The sequence below is a fragment of the Miscanthus floridulus genome, chromosome 8 (assembly GCF_019320115.1).
Source record: "Miscanthus floridulus cultivar M001 chromosome 8, ASM1932011v1, whole genome shotgun sequence".
Lineage (NCBI taxonomy): Eukaryota > Viridiplantae > Streptophyta > Magnoliopsida > Poales > Poaceae > Miscanthus > Miscanthus floridulus.
In genome coordinates this window covers 121,859,110-121,876,490 of record NC_089587.1, presented here as the reverse complement: position 1 = coordinate 121,876,490, position 17,381 = coordinate 121,859,110, and the positions used below count along the sequence as shown (strand labels likewise).

Here is a 17,381-nt window from a genome sequence, read left to right as displayed (position 1 = left end):
TTCCAATACGGCAGCCCCCACCAAGCAGATTTTTGATAATAAATCACTGGCTCTTCTCCACACTTTTGTTTCCACCATGCTTACCTAGGCAGACATCTTTCACCTTCTCAAGTTCCTCAAGGACCTCCTATAAGGTGAACTTTTTCGGCGCATCTTGGTCCTTAGTTTTTCCATCAAAATCCAAGCTCTTCCTCCAAGGGTGATCCCTAGGAAGCTAACAACGGTATCCAAGGTAGCCTAGCTTCTTTCTTAGGCTCCTTGACAATGGATTTTTGTCACAATAAATACATGCATAATAACCTTGTGTAGTTTGGCCTGACAAGGTGCTCAATGCTGAAAAATCGTGTATCCACCAAAGCATGGCAGCACGTAGAGTGAAGCCTTTCTTATTATCACGATGTAGTACATGAAAAGTGTTGACACCCTTCCATGGTTCTTTTAGTTCTTCTATAAGAGGCTCCAAGAATACATCAAAATCCTTTCCTAGAGAGGTTGGGCCTGGGATCAGTAGAGACATAAAGCAATTCGATGGGTTCACACATTCCCATGGCGGCAAGTTCAGAGGCGTTACAAGAACAGACCACATACTATATGTCGAGCTAAAGTTGCTAAATGGATTGAAACCATATGTGGTGATGGCAATCCTCAAGTTTCTTGGATCATCTGCAAAAGTTTTATTCTTTCTATCAAAGTGCTGCCATGCCTCCCCGTCAGCTAGATGGGTCATTTAATCGGTATTCTTCTCTCACTTAGTCCCGTGCCATTCGGTGTTCGCTATTGTTCCTCGAGCAGCAAAGATCCTCTACAACCTCGGTATTAGAGGAAAATGCCTCAAAACCTTATGAGGAACCCACCTGCTACCATCTACATGCTCCCATCTAGACTCTTTGCATTTTGGGCACGCTTGCAATTCCTCATGATCACCCCAAAACAACACACAGTTGTTCTTGCACACATGGATACTTTCATAACCTTGTCCCAATTCTCGAATATATTTGCAGGCCTCCTCACATGATTTTGGTACATTGCTACTAGGGAATGCATCTGACAACAATGCCAATAGTGCATTAAAATAGCTGTTGCTAACTCGATAGTGGGACTTGATATAGAGCAACCTGACAAGGAAGGAGAATCTTGAGAAGGTAGATCTAGAAGAAATGGATTGCTTCAACTCATCTAGCACTCTTTCAAACTTTGGTACTCTTCTAGCCCACTCTTTAGATGTCAACAGGTTTTGAACTAAATCATCAAAATCTAGTAATATGTTATCGTCGCGGTCCTCATGCTCCTCCTTCTCCGCAATCCAACCATCATGATGAGATCCATGCACATCTGATGGCTCTATAATGTTAGTACCTCCTCCCTCTTCCCCATGATGAATCCATGTGGTGTATGTGGGTGATATTCTATTTATAAGTAAGTCATCCATCACCTCCTGCCAAGTTTTAACCACCTAGTTAAGACAATGTGTACGCAGGCAAGGGATGCTTTGCTCCAGGTATTTTTGTTTAACCATATCCATGAACTCTTCAACTCCTATGATGAACGTCGACGAGAATAGTCTCCCATTAGGAATCTAGGATCTGTCCATCTGTTGCAGCAAAAGTATGCAAAGTCCGTTAGAGTTTCGACCATTGGGTGGACAATGGCAAAACTAGCATTAGAACAAAGCATACAGTGTTCGAGAGCACTAATCTGTGCATTTGTTCATATCATACTATGAGACAGTCTGGTTTTCTATTTTTGTGTGACAAAAGCATTGATTTCAATTGAAATTCATATAGAATAGCCTTTCTTTATGTGTTCTTTACTTTATCATGTACAGAAAATGGAGTCCTATAATCACAGAAGAAGGTACTCATACCTTTGTTCTACAAACTAACATGGCTTGGCTGCAAGCCACCTCTGCAACGACACACACCTGATCACATGGACGCCAATACCGCCATGCTCCACTAGGAGAGCCCTACCACGCCACCAAAAGGATGCCTGAGTCACCATAGCAGACCAAGGATCCTCTACCTCTACCATCGCCGTAAGTCCAGCGGACACAGATTTGTTTCCACTTGTAGGGGATATATCCAATTTAGGTCAACCTATAATACAGCCAATAGGATACTATAGCGACTCCAAAGAGATGTCAACACAGCCAGGCGTCTAGCATAATGGTAAAGATGCTCCAATCCTTGGTCCAGATCCCATGTTTGACTCCTAGGTATCAGACCTTTTTTGAGAAATTAAACCCCAACAACACACATGGTACGAGTGACACGCAAACCATCGGGTCCCATAGGTCGGATAGAGATGGAGAAAGGTTACATGCAACACGTAAGCCATTAGGGCCTAGAGGTCGGATGTAGAAGGACCGAGCGGAGATGATGAATTGCAAGCATCAAGTGACACGTAAGCTGTTGGGTCCCATAGGTCGGATGGAGATGGGCCATCGTGTCCCACAGGTCGGATGGAGATGGGTCTTTAGGTCCCATAGGTCAGACGGAGATGGATAACGGTCCCACAGGTCAGATGCTGAAGGGTCCCGTAGGTACACATCAGACAGAGAAAGGACTGAGTGGAGACTTTTATGATGAATTGCAAGCGTCATGGATGAGTAACTGCAGGTCCCACAGGTACACGTCAGATGGAGAAGGGTCTCATAGGTACACATCGCATGAATAAAGGACCGAGCGGAGACTTTTATGATGAATTGCAAGCGTCACAGATGAGTAACTACAGGTCCCATAGGTACACGTCAGATGGAGAAAGTACCGTATGGAGATATATGACAAAGCCATTCGTTACAGATCGAATATTGTTCGTCACATATGTGTAATTAGTTCAATGACGAAGCCATGTTCGTCAAAGTTTTAAAGGAGATCATCACAAATGAGACGTGCGAGTGATCTGTGATGAAACCCTACGCTCTTCTATGATGTTTTTTGTGACAATGCCTGATTTCATCATAGAAATGGAGGGTTGCAGGATCGTCACCACTGATCTATGAAGAAATGAAAATATTTGTCATAAAACGAGCTCTTCTACGACGGTTTTGGATTCGTCATTAAGATTTTCATCATAGAAGTGGATATTTCAAGTAGTGTATTGTACTCGACAAGTATGGGTTTAGGTACAAAATTTTGTCATTAGATGCGGGTACGGGTATAAGATTCGACCAGTGGTTCGAGTTATGTAGGTCGCTTCACCATATAATGCTTAAAATAAAAAAGAATTGCATATGTTCTAGTTTTTATGGAGCATGCATCTATTCTAGTGACAATGCAATATAACTCATGGGTGCAAGTACCCTGGGTACGGGCGCATATGTTACTCCCGGTATGGGTGCAACATGAAATTTTACATGTTAGGTGGGTATGCTGTTGTAACACCTCTGGTGTTTTAAACACTAAAATATGCCATGTCATCATATGCATTGCACAACATCCTTGTGTTAGTGAAAACTTTGATATGCATTCACTCAAACAAGTTTACTTTTATGATTATATGTGTTGACTTGTATGGGATGAATCAAGTTCATAACTTTAGTGTTAAATTGGAATTCCAAAACCCTAATTTCTAGCATTTAAATTCTACCCTGGAAAACCTAATTCAAAATCTAAGCACATTTTGGGGTTGAGCCTAAAAGGAAAAGTGTAGATCTTATCAATGTGTACAAAGTTGGTTTTTAGAGTTTTTAAAGTTGTTATATAAAATTTGAAGTAATTTAAAAAGGGATAAATTCTTAAAGTGTCCCTTTTGATTTTAAACTTGCATTTTCAAATGTAGACAGAATTTGGGTATGGTTATTAAAGCAAAGTTGTAGAACTTTGAATTTGGAGCAACTTTTATTTTTGGAGATTTTTGAGTTTCCATACAAATTTGAGAGTAATTTGAGAAATGAAGCGAGTGGCAATTCGGTAATTTACTTGAACAATGCAAGCAGGCAGCTCTCACCGCCGGCCAGCTTCCACTGGCTTCCACGCACGTCCGCGAATGACACCTCCTGCTTCGACGTGTCCGCGTTGTCACTGCGTGTCAAGCGCGCCTGTTCCGCCGCTCTTCGCTCGCCTGTTAAGACTAGAACACCGTCCAGTCGCTCTCTCCCTTCCCTCTGTTTTCCGTCAGCACTGCTCAGCTCCGACGAGCTCGCGCCGGAGTCATAGAGCTCTCCCAGCCTCATTTGAGCATGTTGCCACTCCGCCTGCTCCTTGCGAACCTAGCCGAACCATAGTTGCCGCTTGGTTTCGTCGGAGGCCACCGCGCGTTGCTTTTCTTCCTCGTGGCCGGCCGCATCCCCGTCGAGCTCGCTTCATCATCGCCAGCAAGCTCCGGTAACCTTCTCAATCTCTCAAGCCTGGTTCCATCTTCACCGTGTTGCCATGGTGCTCTGTGGCCTATTGGTTGATCTTTTCATCCACTTCAGCCGCCGGAGCGCCGTGCTCGCCATCGCCGCCATCACCCTCAACACCGGCAGCCATGCCCGTAGCCACTCTGTCTCAACTGAGTGCCCTAGCTCAGTCTAGGTGAGCCCCTGGTCTTTGCCGAAGGTTCAATTTTATCGCTACCGTGCCAGTTTGGTCAGAACGCCGCCACGCCGCCGTGCACAGCTCGACCGAGCCGCCATGGCCAGCACCGAGCTCGGACTGAGCCGTATTTGGTTCAGCTAGTACCACCAACCAACGCACCGTGAGGTGGGGAACATTATGGTACCCTTGCCGTCGCCGGCAACCTCACCGGTGGTGAGATATCGACGGTCAAACCCGCGGTCATCGCTGTTGAGCGTGGGGGCACTGTGCCGACATGGGTGACCCACATGTCAGTGGCCATTTAAATGAAAATGAATTTCTTTATTTTACAGAAATGGTTAAATAGTGTTGTGATTTGTTTATTTTGTCCAAAAATAAATAGAGCTCCAAAAATTATGAAAATTTTTGTGTGACCTCTCTGAGATGTGAACTATTTAGAAAAAATATTAAATGTTACTTTGCAGTACTTTTTGAATGTGATAAAAATTGCTCAAATTAATTAATAAATGGGATTCCATGATTTTTCTAGGCTTAAATAATTATCAAAAAATTATGAAAATTGTTTTCCACTTAGTTATCATGTGATGAGCATTCCCAAAAATTTGGAGCTCGTTTGGAAAAAGTTGATTTATATCATAATGTTGAATTAATTAATTAATTAAAACAAATAGTAAATCTTAATGACTTAGGTTTTGTTTGAATTTGGGATTGAGTGATGACCTTGGGTCATTAGCATAAAATGATCCTTGGCACTTTAAGTAAGTGTTTGAGTTTATGATCAAGTTGTGATTAAGAAATGTTAATTAGTATAACCTCACTAAAGTCATTAGTGTAATCTAAGTAAACCCTAGAGAAGGTTTAGTTAGTTGTTAGTTTATAACTATACCGTGAAGAAAAGTTGTATTCAAGTTATTAACTTTTGCATCCATAGTCAAGCATCATGTTTTATATCTCGCATCATATTAAACATGGCATTGTTACTACATGTAGTGAACGGAAGTGAGAACTTGGTAGTCAACCAAGTTGTTGAGGAAGTCAACCTACCAGTTGAGGTCGGGTTTGATATCTGTGGAACATCTCTGAAACCTGACTTTTCTGACAATTAAGACAAGCCCCGGATGCATTTAAACCTACCTTGTGTTTTATAAATTTATATCATTTTTTTATTAAATTTTGCATTAAGTGATTAGGAGTTGAGTGGAAACCTAATTGGTGCATTACCAACCTTGTTTTTCCATATCAACCTTGTTACCAGTTTTAATTCGAGAATGCCTAATTATGCTTAGACCGATAAAAGTCAGGTGATTACCTGTCACCTGCGAGATATAAATGGATTTTTGGTTACGATTGGTTATTTATGTTATCATGAGATATAATCATGTGGAGTAATAAATCTAGACCGGACGGACTCGGTGTATGAGAGACACAAGACATGGATGTCTTGTGAGCGGGTTCTTTCCGTCTGTGTCGGTTAAGAACCGTCCGTTGTTGAATTGCATGAGGTGAGACTTTGTAGTACTGGCCACATACTCCGGCAAGCCTAGACTCGGCTATTTTATTACGAGAATGGCTACGCGCGCACTGGGAGTGGAGAGATGGCTAGAGTAGCATGTACCCACGTGGCAATGGGCTGGATTAGTGGAGTACTATGCTCTTAGGTGGCGCGGACCCGTTCTTGTTTTGTAGGATCTGAGGGTAGGTTGGCATATGTAGGTCAGGGACCTGCATATGTCATGTGGTTGGGAATCCCCAACTGGGTTATAATTGGTTCGAATCGTCGTTGCTCCTCGGTTATGGAGACTCAACTCACTGTTCATCGTCGTAGTTAACAAATGGAACTTGAGTAGGATTTGAGAAAGAGTTTGATATGAAGTTCATGATCTCAATATGGATCATGTCAGCTTTATATATGATGCGTATGAAGATTTAAATATTGAAAGAAAGAATCTTGTTAGAGAGCTTTTACGCAAAAGAACTTTGATTCTTGCTAAAGCCTTACCTTGAATCTCCGAGCTTGCATTCCTGAGTCTTCTTCGTTTTTACATCGGTTAAGTCTTGTTGAGTACTTTTGTACTCAGGGTTCTTTAACCCTTGTTGCAGGTGAGCCTCATGAGCAGGTCTACCTTGGACCGTGCTGCATGACGGTTGTTCAAATCGAAGATGACAAGTAAATGTGTGGCCCTTGGGTAGGGCACTTTAATTGTGTGTTTTGTTTTATGTTACTTAGGCTACTCCACTACTATGGTTTGTAATAATAATCATACTTGGTTTGTGAAACAATTGTTTTGTAACTAAGTTATTGTAAGACTTCCGCTATTTTACTCTGATATAAATTAATGAATAAACTATTGTAATACTGCAATGACTCTGTGATGGATCCTGCTCGGAAGAAATCGTGGATGATTCGGGTTTCCTGAGGACACCCGACAGGCTTCTTAAGTTACCGGGAACATATGCATAGTCGTCAGAAGTCATTGGACAATGACAGGTGCATGTGGGCCCTATAATTTAGAAGGTTCTGCCATAGCTGCCATCCCTAATTTTTGGTGCACCTCACATCACCATATGGGACGTTAAGAAAATTGCATCTGTTCTAGTTTTTATCAAGCATGCATCTATTCTATCAACAATGTAACGGGCGCAAGTACTCAGGTACGAGCGCAAAAGTACCCGTGGGTACGGGTGCAATATGAAATTTTACTCCTTACCTCCCAAAATAAATGTGCTTCTAGCATTCAGAATATATCCCAAAATAAGTAGATTTTTAGAGCATCAAGTACTACCTTTTGCTACTTTCACCATTTCCAAGGCGCAATCATTACATGTTTCTATAAATTTTGATAGGAGCATTTATGTAATTTGTTGTGACGTTGGTTTTCCCCTCAATCATAGAATGGCAGTGCTAGTGCTCGGACATCTGAACGGACACCCGCGCTTGCACCTCCATTTCGTGCCCCACGTTGGGTCCGCTGAAAAATCCTAAATGGCTAGAGGAGGTGAATAGCCTAATTAAAAATCTACAAATTCACTAGAGCAAGTGGTTAGATAAAAACAAAGCAATAAAGCGGTTTTGCTCTAGTTTTACAATAAAAGGCAAGCCACCTACCAATATACTATTTTTGCTATGATCTCTAAGTCACACAATCTAGCTAGGTTGCAACTACTTACAACTAGAGAGCTAGTGACTAGGCTAATTACAACTAAATACAACTAGCAAAACTAACAACAAGCTCTACACAAGATATGAACAAATAATGTAAAGAGCAAGTGTAGGAATGATATACCGAGCCAGGCAAGAGACAAATCAATCACAATATGATCAAGATAACACAATGATTTATACCTGAGATTCAATTGCTTGCCGACAATCTACATCCTCGTTGTGACGACACACTTACTTGGTGGCTCACGCGCTAATAGGCATTACACGCCTAGCCTTACACAAAGGCATCGTAAGAACCAACACAAGAGAGGGTACTCAATGTCACGAGCAATCCACTAGAGTATCTTTTTGTGATCTCCCGCGGGGACTAAGGTCAAGAACCCCTCACAATCGAATGATCGGAGCCGACAACAATCACCAATAGCCGCTCCATGATCCCACAAGCTCTGGGCCGGCTAGGTGTTAGCAAACACCAAGAGTAACAAGAGTTCCACCTAGCCCAACATGCTCAACTAGTGCCACAAGATGAAAGAACACTAAGCAATGCACTACAGATGCTCCAATCTCACTCAAGTGATGAAATCAAGTGTGCAAGTGAGTGGATTATGATATTTAGCTCCCAATATGTATTCTTAGCACTTTGGGTTTCCTAAGAGAGTGGCCAAGGCCAGCCAAGAGGGCTATTTATAAGCCCCTCCACGAAATAGAGATGTTACCCCTTTAGAGCAGTTTGTGCGAGGGCACCAGACAGGGCAGCGGTGCACCGGATAGCCTATCCGGTGACCCCAACGGTAAAAAATTAGAGGTTAGTTTCAACTAGCCGTTGAAGGACAAGGGCACCAGGACAGCGTGTCTGGTGCATCAGACAACATGTTTGGTGGCCTCCAACAGCGAAGTTCATGATTTAGGTAGCCTCTGGAATTTTAGGGTGGTGCCTCTGGCGATGCACCGGACAACCTGTCTAGTGACCATTTTCATGTAGTCTCCAAAACACCAAGTCTCTAGAAATAAACGATGGTGGACATGACAGTGCACTGGACACCCTGTCTGGTGCTCTGTCCAGTGCACACCGAACATGGTTGTGCCACTGCTAGGACTCGGGCGTGCTCGGCTGCTCGGCAGCGCTGTCCGAGCCCACTGGACAGCCTGTCTAGTGCCACCCATGTGGCGACATTGAAACTCCTTCACAAGCGTTGCTAACTCTCAAATGTTTTCACAAACATGTTTAGAGCCAAGTTAGCATTTCCAATATAGTTTTCACAATCATTTTCGCTTGCTCACTGATGTGCACTAGACCTATATGCAATGCATAGTTTTCCAACACCTAGTGGCACTAGATGACCAAATTGTCCAATAAGAGCTCCCCTCTTAATAGCACGACCATCTATCCTAAACCCGATCACATCTCTATAGTGTCTTGACCAGCAAAACAAAAACGGCCCTATTGCTTATACCTTTGTCTTGAGCCCATTTTTGTTTCTCTTTCTTCTTTTCTAAGTTGGAGCACATGATCTCCATCTTTTGGCCACTTTCATCACCTGAGTGCCATCTAGCTCCAACACTTGGACTTGGACCAACCTACCTCAAATGCACACTTAGAGCATAGGGTTAGTCTAATAGGTTTCATTAGTTATCCAAAACTAAACTAGGGCTTTCACCCACACCACCCGACCCCAAGCGAGGAACGCTCGTGCCCCCTCCGCTCCCCCTCCTAGATGTCTACGCTCGCTTGGTGGTGCCCCGCGGCTGCTATAGGTGGGTCCCCATTGCAATATGTGCAACACCAGATCTACTTTTGCAACATTCAAATGAAACATTTGCAACATGTGTTTGAAACAACTGAAACACTTGCAATATACGTCTAAACACTTGCAAAAACACCTGAAAACATTTGAAAGCCATTGCAAACATATGCAACATCTAGATCTATTTTTGCAACATCCAGATAAAACACTTGCAATATACGTATGAAACACCTAAAACACTTAAAACATACGCTTGCAACATGCATGTTATGCAATATCAGATATACTTCTGCAACATCCATATGAAACACTTGAAACATACGTCTAAATACTTGAAACATATGCTTGCAACATGAAACATACGCTTGCAGCATGCGTATATAGCCACTGCAACATACGCAACATTTAGATGAAACACTTGAAACATACGTCTGAAACACTTGAAACACGACATCACCGGTAGCCATGGCCTACCTAGTGGAGAACTATGGACTGCGGTAGCCAACAAGCGGTGCTCGGGTGCAGTCCAGAGAGAGAGAGGAGGTCGTCAGCAGCGGAGCGAACAACGGGGGTGCTCCAGGTAGTGCTCAAACCTATCGTCGATGTCCTTGGCCATGAGCCTGTGGTTGATGTAGTCCAGCACGATGTCCAAGAACGCCTTCGAATGGTCCAGCTGCCCCACCGAGGGCAGCACAATGGACGCATCCCGCGACGGCGACATGCCGTTGGTGCGGGCGGGCGGAAGCATAGTGGTGGCGCGACATTCAGCTGCTGCCGCCACCGCCCGCAGTCGAAGCAATCCCATTAGGCGACAGGAACAATAGTGACTTGTGCCCGCTGTGTGTGAGAGGAGGATGGGGATGGCTGAGCTCAGTTGTGACGTTTGCCTGGTGAGGATGAGAGGAGTGAGGAGTTTGAAGAAAAGACAGAGCAAGACGTGGTGTCGATAGAGGCTGAGAAATGAGTAGATAGGAATTAATTAGGGGACAAGTGGTTGTCCATGGGACACATGAGCCTGGAGAGTCCTGCCCGATATTTTTTGGAGGGTCCTATGCTTAGAGCGTTTCTAATCATTGAAGTGCACTTATTTTTTGACTAGATGGAAGTACATGTTAAGGGGGTAAGTTGTCAGTCCCTAATTTCTGGTGCACCTCACATCACCATGTTGGACATTAAGAAAATACCCATAAAAACATAAACAAAAAGGCCATCCAGTCCCCTATGACTGGCGTTGTACTCACATCATCTTATGGAATTATGATCAGACATGTAGAAAAAAGGCTGAAACAACAATAGCAATATCAGTTACTTCCTCCGGTCCAGTTTACAAGATATTTTGCATATGTCAAGAGTTAAACTTTCTAATTTTTAACTAATAATTTGGCCAATAATTTAACTAGTATAATACAAACTTGATACTATTAGATTTATAATCAAATGTACTATCCAATAATCATAAGTTTATAATCATAAATATGAGTTGTCAAAGTGTAATTTAAAAGACTCTACCATATAAAAAGGACCAGATGGAGTAATTCAGTAATTAGTATCTCTTCTTTATTTTCAAAAAATACAGGAAGGACTCAACACTCAAGGGAGTGTCTGCCTCATGTCGAATTCAATTTTGTTGTATGTTTCCTTTGGTTTGTACATGATCAAAGCTATACGCTGATGATTGATCCTATCCTCTTGTCTGTAAAAAACTGTTCATTTGAGACACTATCGCTCGCTAGCTTTTGCGTTAAGCAACAGTGAGCACCGTACCGCTTTCGAAACTATTCCTATCATTCGTAATCTTACATATATATACTCATTACATGAATAGTACATCATACATGACGCATATACTAGAGAACAGATTCCGGACGTAAATCCGTTTCAGTTCAAGGCTCTTGCATCGACTTGGAAGTGCAGAAACGCACGGCGTCTGCAACTGTGAGGAAGATATGATTGTTTCCGATGTGCTCGGTGAGTTTGGATGAGTGTAGCTTTTCAATCACGGCAGAGCCAGGGTTTGATAAGAGAAGCTTCCACATGCACAAACACAAACATATCGGTTAAAATCAAAGGCACATTTAAGTTCTTCCCTATTCGTCGTTTTTTTTTTCTGTTGGTTTTCTTGAGTAGCATTTTTTGAATCTTCCTCCAAATGTGATATTTTGTTCTCTTTTAAGTGGAATCTCAAGTGCCACGATCCAATGTGATATTTTGAGTCAGTCAATTTTAGTTTCAGACTTTCAGTGTTCTTGCAAAAAGAAAACAGTTTCAGTTTATGTACCTGAATGCCTCTCTTCTGAAGATTCTTGTACAGATCTTCAAGGGCATGGATACCACTCGTATCAATATCTATAACAGCTGCAAGGAAAAAAATGCATTGGCTTTCATTTCATCAGTAGAAACCACAGCTAAACTCTCATGATATCTGATTAACAGAAGATTTCTACTTACGTGACATCTCTACTACCAAGAAATTGATTTTAGGCAGTCCATCTGCGTTGACTTTGTCTTCTTCGTCTGTCAACCACCTAAGAATTCTGAAATGGAGCACACACCCCACGACATTTTAATTATGAGGATAATGAAGCTATACATGCAACGCACGGTGTTTGTATATATCTGTACAAACCTCTCTCGCACATAATTGGAGTTGGAGAAATAAATAGCAGAATCAACCCTCACTATTACCACCCCAGGAACATGCCTTGCATGTGGATACTGCTCGGTGTTCCTGTAAATTGTGGTGCCTGGAAGGTTTCCGAGCAGCGCAGTCCTTGGTCTTGTTACTTGGACAAGTATTTTGGCAAACGAGATTGACACCTGTGAATATAAGAGATGTCATGTAAGTTTCACTCATTCCTCGGTCACAGCTCACAACTACTCTAATCGACAGCCAAACCAAAGGATATGGGTCCTTAGTCCTTACAGCAATCAAGAGACCTATCTCGACAGATTTGAAAACCACACCGAAGAATGCTCCCATGCACGCGATGAAATCCATTTTGTCAACTTTCCAAATGAGAATTACTGCTTCATAGTCCACAAGGCCGATCACAGCAGAAATTATGATCGAACCCAGGATCGCATTTGGGGTGTACTTGAACAGTGGTGTGATGACCAACAAGGTAAGAAGCACAACCATTGACATAATCACATTAGATACTGGCGTTCGGCATCCCGCCATGAAATTGACCGCCGAACGAGAGAAAGAACCTGAAAGTGTTGCAGCAAATATGTTTCAGTTTTTGGAAGAATCGCTATAACTTCGTTCAGAAATGTTTACCTGTTGCAATATAGCAGGACGTCATTGAGCCTACTATGTTCATCGTTCCAAGTGCTACCATCTCTTTGTTCCCATCTATCTGGTAGTCCTTCATGGTAGCAAACGTCCTTCCGATGGCCACGGCTTCCTGATAATAAGGTATTAACACAAAGATTGATGCGCAGTCAATCAGAAAAGGAGCATGAGGGACAAGATGATCACAAGACAAGATGGGTTCGCATAGCATACATACTGTTAAACCGATCATGCCACAAACAACACCGATCTTGAACCCTTTCACGACAAATGGACCAGTGAAATAAATCTTGTGCACAGATGATGGGTTGACGCCCTTTTTTATTTTGTTTACCTGTTTTCATCAAGTGCCAAAAAATGAATCACTAGTTAAAACAATGATGTATTTGAGCTGGGTCTTAGGGCCTGTATTATTGTGGAGGTTGAGGTTATGACAAAAATAATCGAGCCTTGACAGCACTAATTTGAGTACTTACTATCTGAACACCTTGCTTGTCAGCACGAAAAAGGTATACAAAAAGGGTAGCAAGAATAACCGAAGTTATAGGAGCAATAGCTGGCACCCAGAAATACTTCTTATTCCTTTTTCCCTGTGTACATGAAAAACCATTATTAGGTTATACTGTTTCCCCAAAATAAATTATTAAAGCAAAATTGTCTGGAAAAAAATAAGGATACTCACAATGTACTTCGCGAACAGAAGAAAAGCAAGGAATGTGAAGCCAATAACAACTGTCTGCCAGTTCCACTGCATACATACAAAATCACGCCTTATCAGATAACTATATAGTAGTCAGTATGACAGTAAATTATTTCCTCAGAGTGTTAAGTTCAAGATAAGTACTCCATGATGAACTGAACCCCAAACAGACTCCATGACAGAAACTATATCAGTTTCCTTTGTGAAGTTCCTGATACCCAACATGTATTTGAGCTGCTGCAGAGCAATAGTGATGGCTGCTCCCCCCATGAATCCGACAATTGCAGCATGAGACAAGAAGTCGATGAGGAAACCTAGCCTGAAAAACATAGTATTTTTAAGATCGATGGACCTACATTTTTCTTGCTTAAAAAATACCGTACCATACACGCCATACCTCAGAAATCCCAGGGCTGCTTGAGTGATACCAGCAAAGAAGGTGGCCGTAAAAGCAAGACGCAAGTATTCCTCCTTATTATTTTCATGGTCAACCTCATTTTGCAGAAGTGAACCTAGTAAAAGGGATACCACTGCAACTGGCCCAATTGCTATATCCCTTGAGCTACCCATTGCAGCATATATCAATGGAGGGATGAAGCTGGAGTCTGAAACCGAATTACAAAAATAAAGATGATTAAAATGGCATTGATAAGACATCAATCAAGAATCGCAATGAAACTTACAAAGCCCATACTGCGGATCCAAATAAGCGAGCTTCGAATAGCCAATATCCTATTTAGTCCAAGACTCGTTGTCAGGCACAGTAAGTAGTTAATTCATACTCCCTCTATTCCAAACTGTAAATTGTTCTGGCTTTTTTAGGTACATAGCTTTTGCTATGTACCAAGATATAAATTATGTCTAGATACATAGTAAAAACTATGTAGAAAATCAAGAATGAATAGTTTGGAATAGAGGGAGTAGGTGATATCAGTCAACCTTGATACCTGAGGAATGCAGAGACTTGCAATTGTCAATCCGGCAATCAGATCACCTTTGAACTTGTTCAAGTTGTAGGTCCTGCCCCAATCAAAGACTGGAAACAAGAACTGCAAGCCTATCTTGAGCTTTGTGGACCCAGGTTGGTCCTTGTACTGCTTTAGTGGGTTGTCATGGAAGAACGTCTCCCTCAGTGCGTTGGTAAACTCTGTGGCGAGGTTCTTCTTCTGAGGATACCCGACCTTGTACACCGTTGGTGCTTGGGATGGATTATATGAGGGAGGCTGTGTTGAGATGCTGGTTTCATCTGCAGTCGCCTCATCTGGCTCATGATGAACCATCTTTGGATACTGAAGTAGCTTCTAATTAACCTGAAAAACTAAGCAAGCTTGCAAATATAAGAGAGTGGAAGTTATAGGTGACTGAGACGGTAAGAGCAATCTGAATTGAATATTATTGAAAACGAAGGGGAAAAAGACAAGAAACTGGAACAAGGAACAGCATATACTTCAGACGAATTGATGAGGCGCGACAAAGTGAACAAACTTGGACCAGCCGAACAGAGAAATGTGGAAGGAGAGAAACTCGAGGAGTTTCAGCAACGAAGCCGCTGCGCCGAGCGTGGTCTTCAACGCCATCATCGAAGAAGCCAACCTCTGGGTTCTGGCAGGTTTCCGGCTTATCCGAAGTCTGTTGCCTTTAGTTCATACCTAGCTCGTCGCAAATCTTTGATGTAAATTAGTTTAAAGACAGCTAGATTCTCGTGTGTTTGTTTTGGTTCCTTCCTTCCACGGTAATCTATGGATTACTTGGGAACGTTGTAACTTGCCGTAACTCTGCTTCTACTTAATGAAACACGTGTCACAAGGACACATTCGTGAAAAAAAAAGTCGAACAGAAATGTTTTTTTCTTTAATCAGAAAAGAAGAAGAGGAATCCAGATTTACTTTACTGCATGATGAACTGAAATGAATTGGAGACATCAGTTAAAGGCTTAAAGCTATAGTTTGGCACTCTCATTATAGACAAAGGATTCTATTACGTGCTCCATAGCCGCAAAACTACCAAGCAAAATACTTTGAAACACTCTGTCCAGTTAAAGAAAGTCAGGTGCAGTTGAGAATGACCCGGTCAAAACTTGATCTACTCGTTTCAAGAACTACATATAATTATAAATAAAATCTACTAGTGCAATTATAATTTTATGAAAGTACCTTTCAGGGACAATTACAATGGTTCGCAGCTTTGCCTTCATATATATTTTTTCAAAGACAGTAGCGATGGTTGACTGTTTATTGGAAAAAAATCCAAGTTTGGTAAGAATCCAGAGAGACGAGCAACACTAAGTCAGTTCCATGGCAACAACGGAACTATGTAAGAACAGTATGCAGTTTGCAGCAACGGATGAACCACTTGTTTTCCTTCAACTGCTTACTATGTAAGTATATAATCAGTTTCATAAAAAGTAGCAACAAACTCGTTTCTACGGTTATGTCAAGTATGAAACTGAGGTAGAGCTGTATTGAGAAGCACACAAATTGAATTGTTGGTCCTGGCCGGAAAACAGACCAAGCATGGTAATTCGAGCAGAAGCAAGTAAATCGTGCTGAAAGATTGCATGGTTATCTTGGATTCCCGAACCATGGTAATGTATCAGCGGGGGATAAAAAGTACAGTACGCGGTTAATAACGGAATTGTGAAATGTGTTGTCAGTTAGGAAATATAAAAGGTTCATGAGAAATTACAGGCGGAGGAGCATGGGGGGTGTTTCTCTGAATCTCACATGGAACAAGCCCGGGAACACAGAGAGGAGGAACAAAGGCGCAAAATTTCCAAGAGAAAAGAGACCCAAGATTGTACAGTGATGACCACGGGTACAATCGAAGCATAACTCGCTGAAACTAAAAGCAGCGGGGTGAATCAGGGCAGGGATTTTTACCGGGCAATTTGGGGAAGGGAGAGGGGGCCTTGCGATCCTGCGAGCAAAGGGAACGCCGGGCGGGGCCGCTCAGGCTTCCACCGTCCAGGGCCGCCGCATTTGGCCGGCGTCAGGCGTGGGAAACGAGGAAGGTGAAGGACGTAGGCGGAAGGAGATCGGCTGCCGCCGCGTCCGCCAACGAGAGTGGAAGAAGGGACAATGTATGCCTGTGTCTGCGAGGATGGAATATGATCAATCAATCTGCTGTCTCCAAATGGAGAGCAATTATACTCTCGACCAAGGTCCAAGCCACGGCGCGAGGAACCGGAAGGGATGGTAGTCGAGCGAGCGACATCACGGTCAGGTGCAAATGCAGTTCTCCCCCCAGCAACCGCTAGTTCAAGTCCTTCGCTCGACGGACACTGTGGCCCTGCCGCACCCGTTGACGCGGGGGCAGGGTTGCCTGTGTGGATGGGGGCGGGTCGGTCGCGAGGGGAGAAACGAACGGCTCCTCTCATCTGACCGTGGAATAGTAAGCGCTGCGAGATTGCCGGTGGGGCGAGGACTCCCGTCCGCCACGTTCCCACCGGGCCAATGGGCATTCATCACCTGATCCTGACAGATGGATTCGTATCTCGTCGGATGTTTAACACTAAGGTGAAGTATTAAATATAAACTAACTATAAAACTAATTATATAGATAGAGAATAATTTGTGAGACGAATCTATCAAGCATAATTAATCCATGATTTTACAACGTGGTGTTACGGTAAACATATGCTAATGATAAATTAATTAGGCTTAATAAATTTGTCTAGCAAATTAGTCTTCATCTGTGCACTTAATTTTATAATTAGCTCATATAATTAGTCATTCTAATTAGTATCTAACCATTCGATAGGACAGGGACCCAACTTTAGCCCCTTGTCGAAACACCCTCGGAGGCCTGAAGTCTTTCTCGAGGAGACGGCGGAGAGGGACGACGGAAACAACCACATGCCACATACACATCTGCATCACACCACCTAAGCTTCTGCCGGTAATTCATTGGATATAACAGCAAAGGCAGCAGCCATGACACAGCCCGACATCAGACGGTC

The 17,381-nt window shown here is 42.7% G+C and overlaps 1 protein-coding gene across 5 annotated transcripts; it reads right to left on the bottom strand.

Annotated features, from left to right (window-relative positions):
* Positions 1–10,960: 10,960 nt before the first annotated feature.
* LOC136477238 (sulfate transporter 1.3-like) lies at positions 10,961–16,744 on the bottom strand. Of its 5 annotated transcripts, none has more exons than XM_066475343.1 (14): positions 16,303–16,744; positions 14,371–14,741; positions 14,107–14,155; positions 13,821–14,028; positions 13,568–13,742; positions 13,406–13,471; positions 13,200–13,313; positions 12,941–13,057; positions 12,709–12,835; positions 12,352–12,638; positions 12,055–12,245; positions 11,877–11,962; positions 11,707–11,783; positions 10,961–11,455 (listed from the first exon to the last, which is right to left on the bottom strand). In XM_066475343.1, the coding sequence occupies exons 2-14, from the start codon at positions 14,701–14,703 to the stop codon at positions 11,312–11,314; spliced, it is 1,974 nt and encodes a 657-aa protein (XP_066331440.1). In that variant the 5' UTR covers positions 14,704–14,741; positions 16,303–16,744; the 3' UTR covers positions 10,961–11,311. The 5 variants fall into 5 exon arrangements, with proteins under 5 accessions (XP_066331440.1, XP_066331439.1, XP_066331441.1 ...); XM_066475342.1 differs by having other exon boundaries at positions 14,371–14,733; positions 16,303–16,743; XM_066475344.1 differs by lacking the exon at positions 16,303–16,744 and adding an exon at positions 14,871–16,255.
* Positions 16,745–17,381: the final 637 nt, after the last annotated feature.

Bases quoted from the DNA above. Each gene is read 5' to 3' on its own strand.
- LOC136477238 (XM_066475343.1), bottom strand. From the start codon at position 14,703: ATGGTTCATCATGAGCCAGATGAGGCGACTGCAGATGAAACCAGCATC. The intron at 14,029-14,106 runs GTAAGTTTCATT...ATTCGGTTTCAG, and splicing joins GGATCCGCAGTATGGGCTTT to ACTCCAGCTTCATCCCTCCA. The intron at 13,743-13,820 runs GTATGGCGTGTA...TATGTTTTTCAG, and splicing joins GCAGCCCTGGGATTTCTGAG to GCTAGGTTTCCTCATCGACT.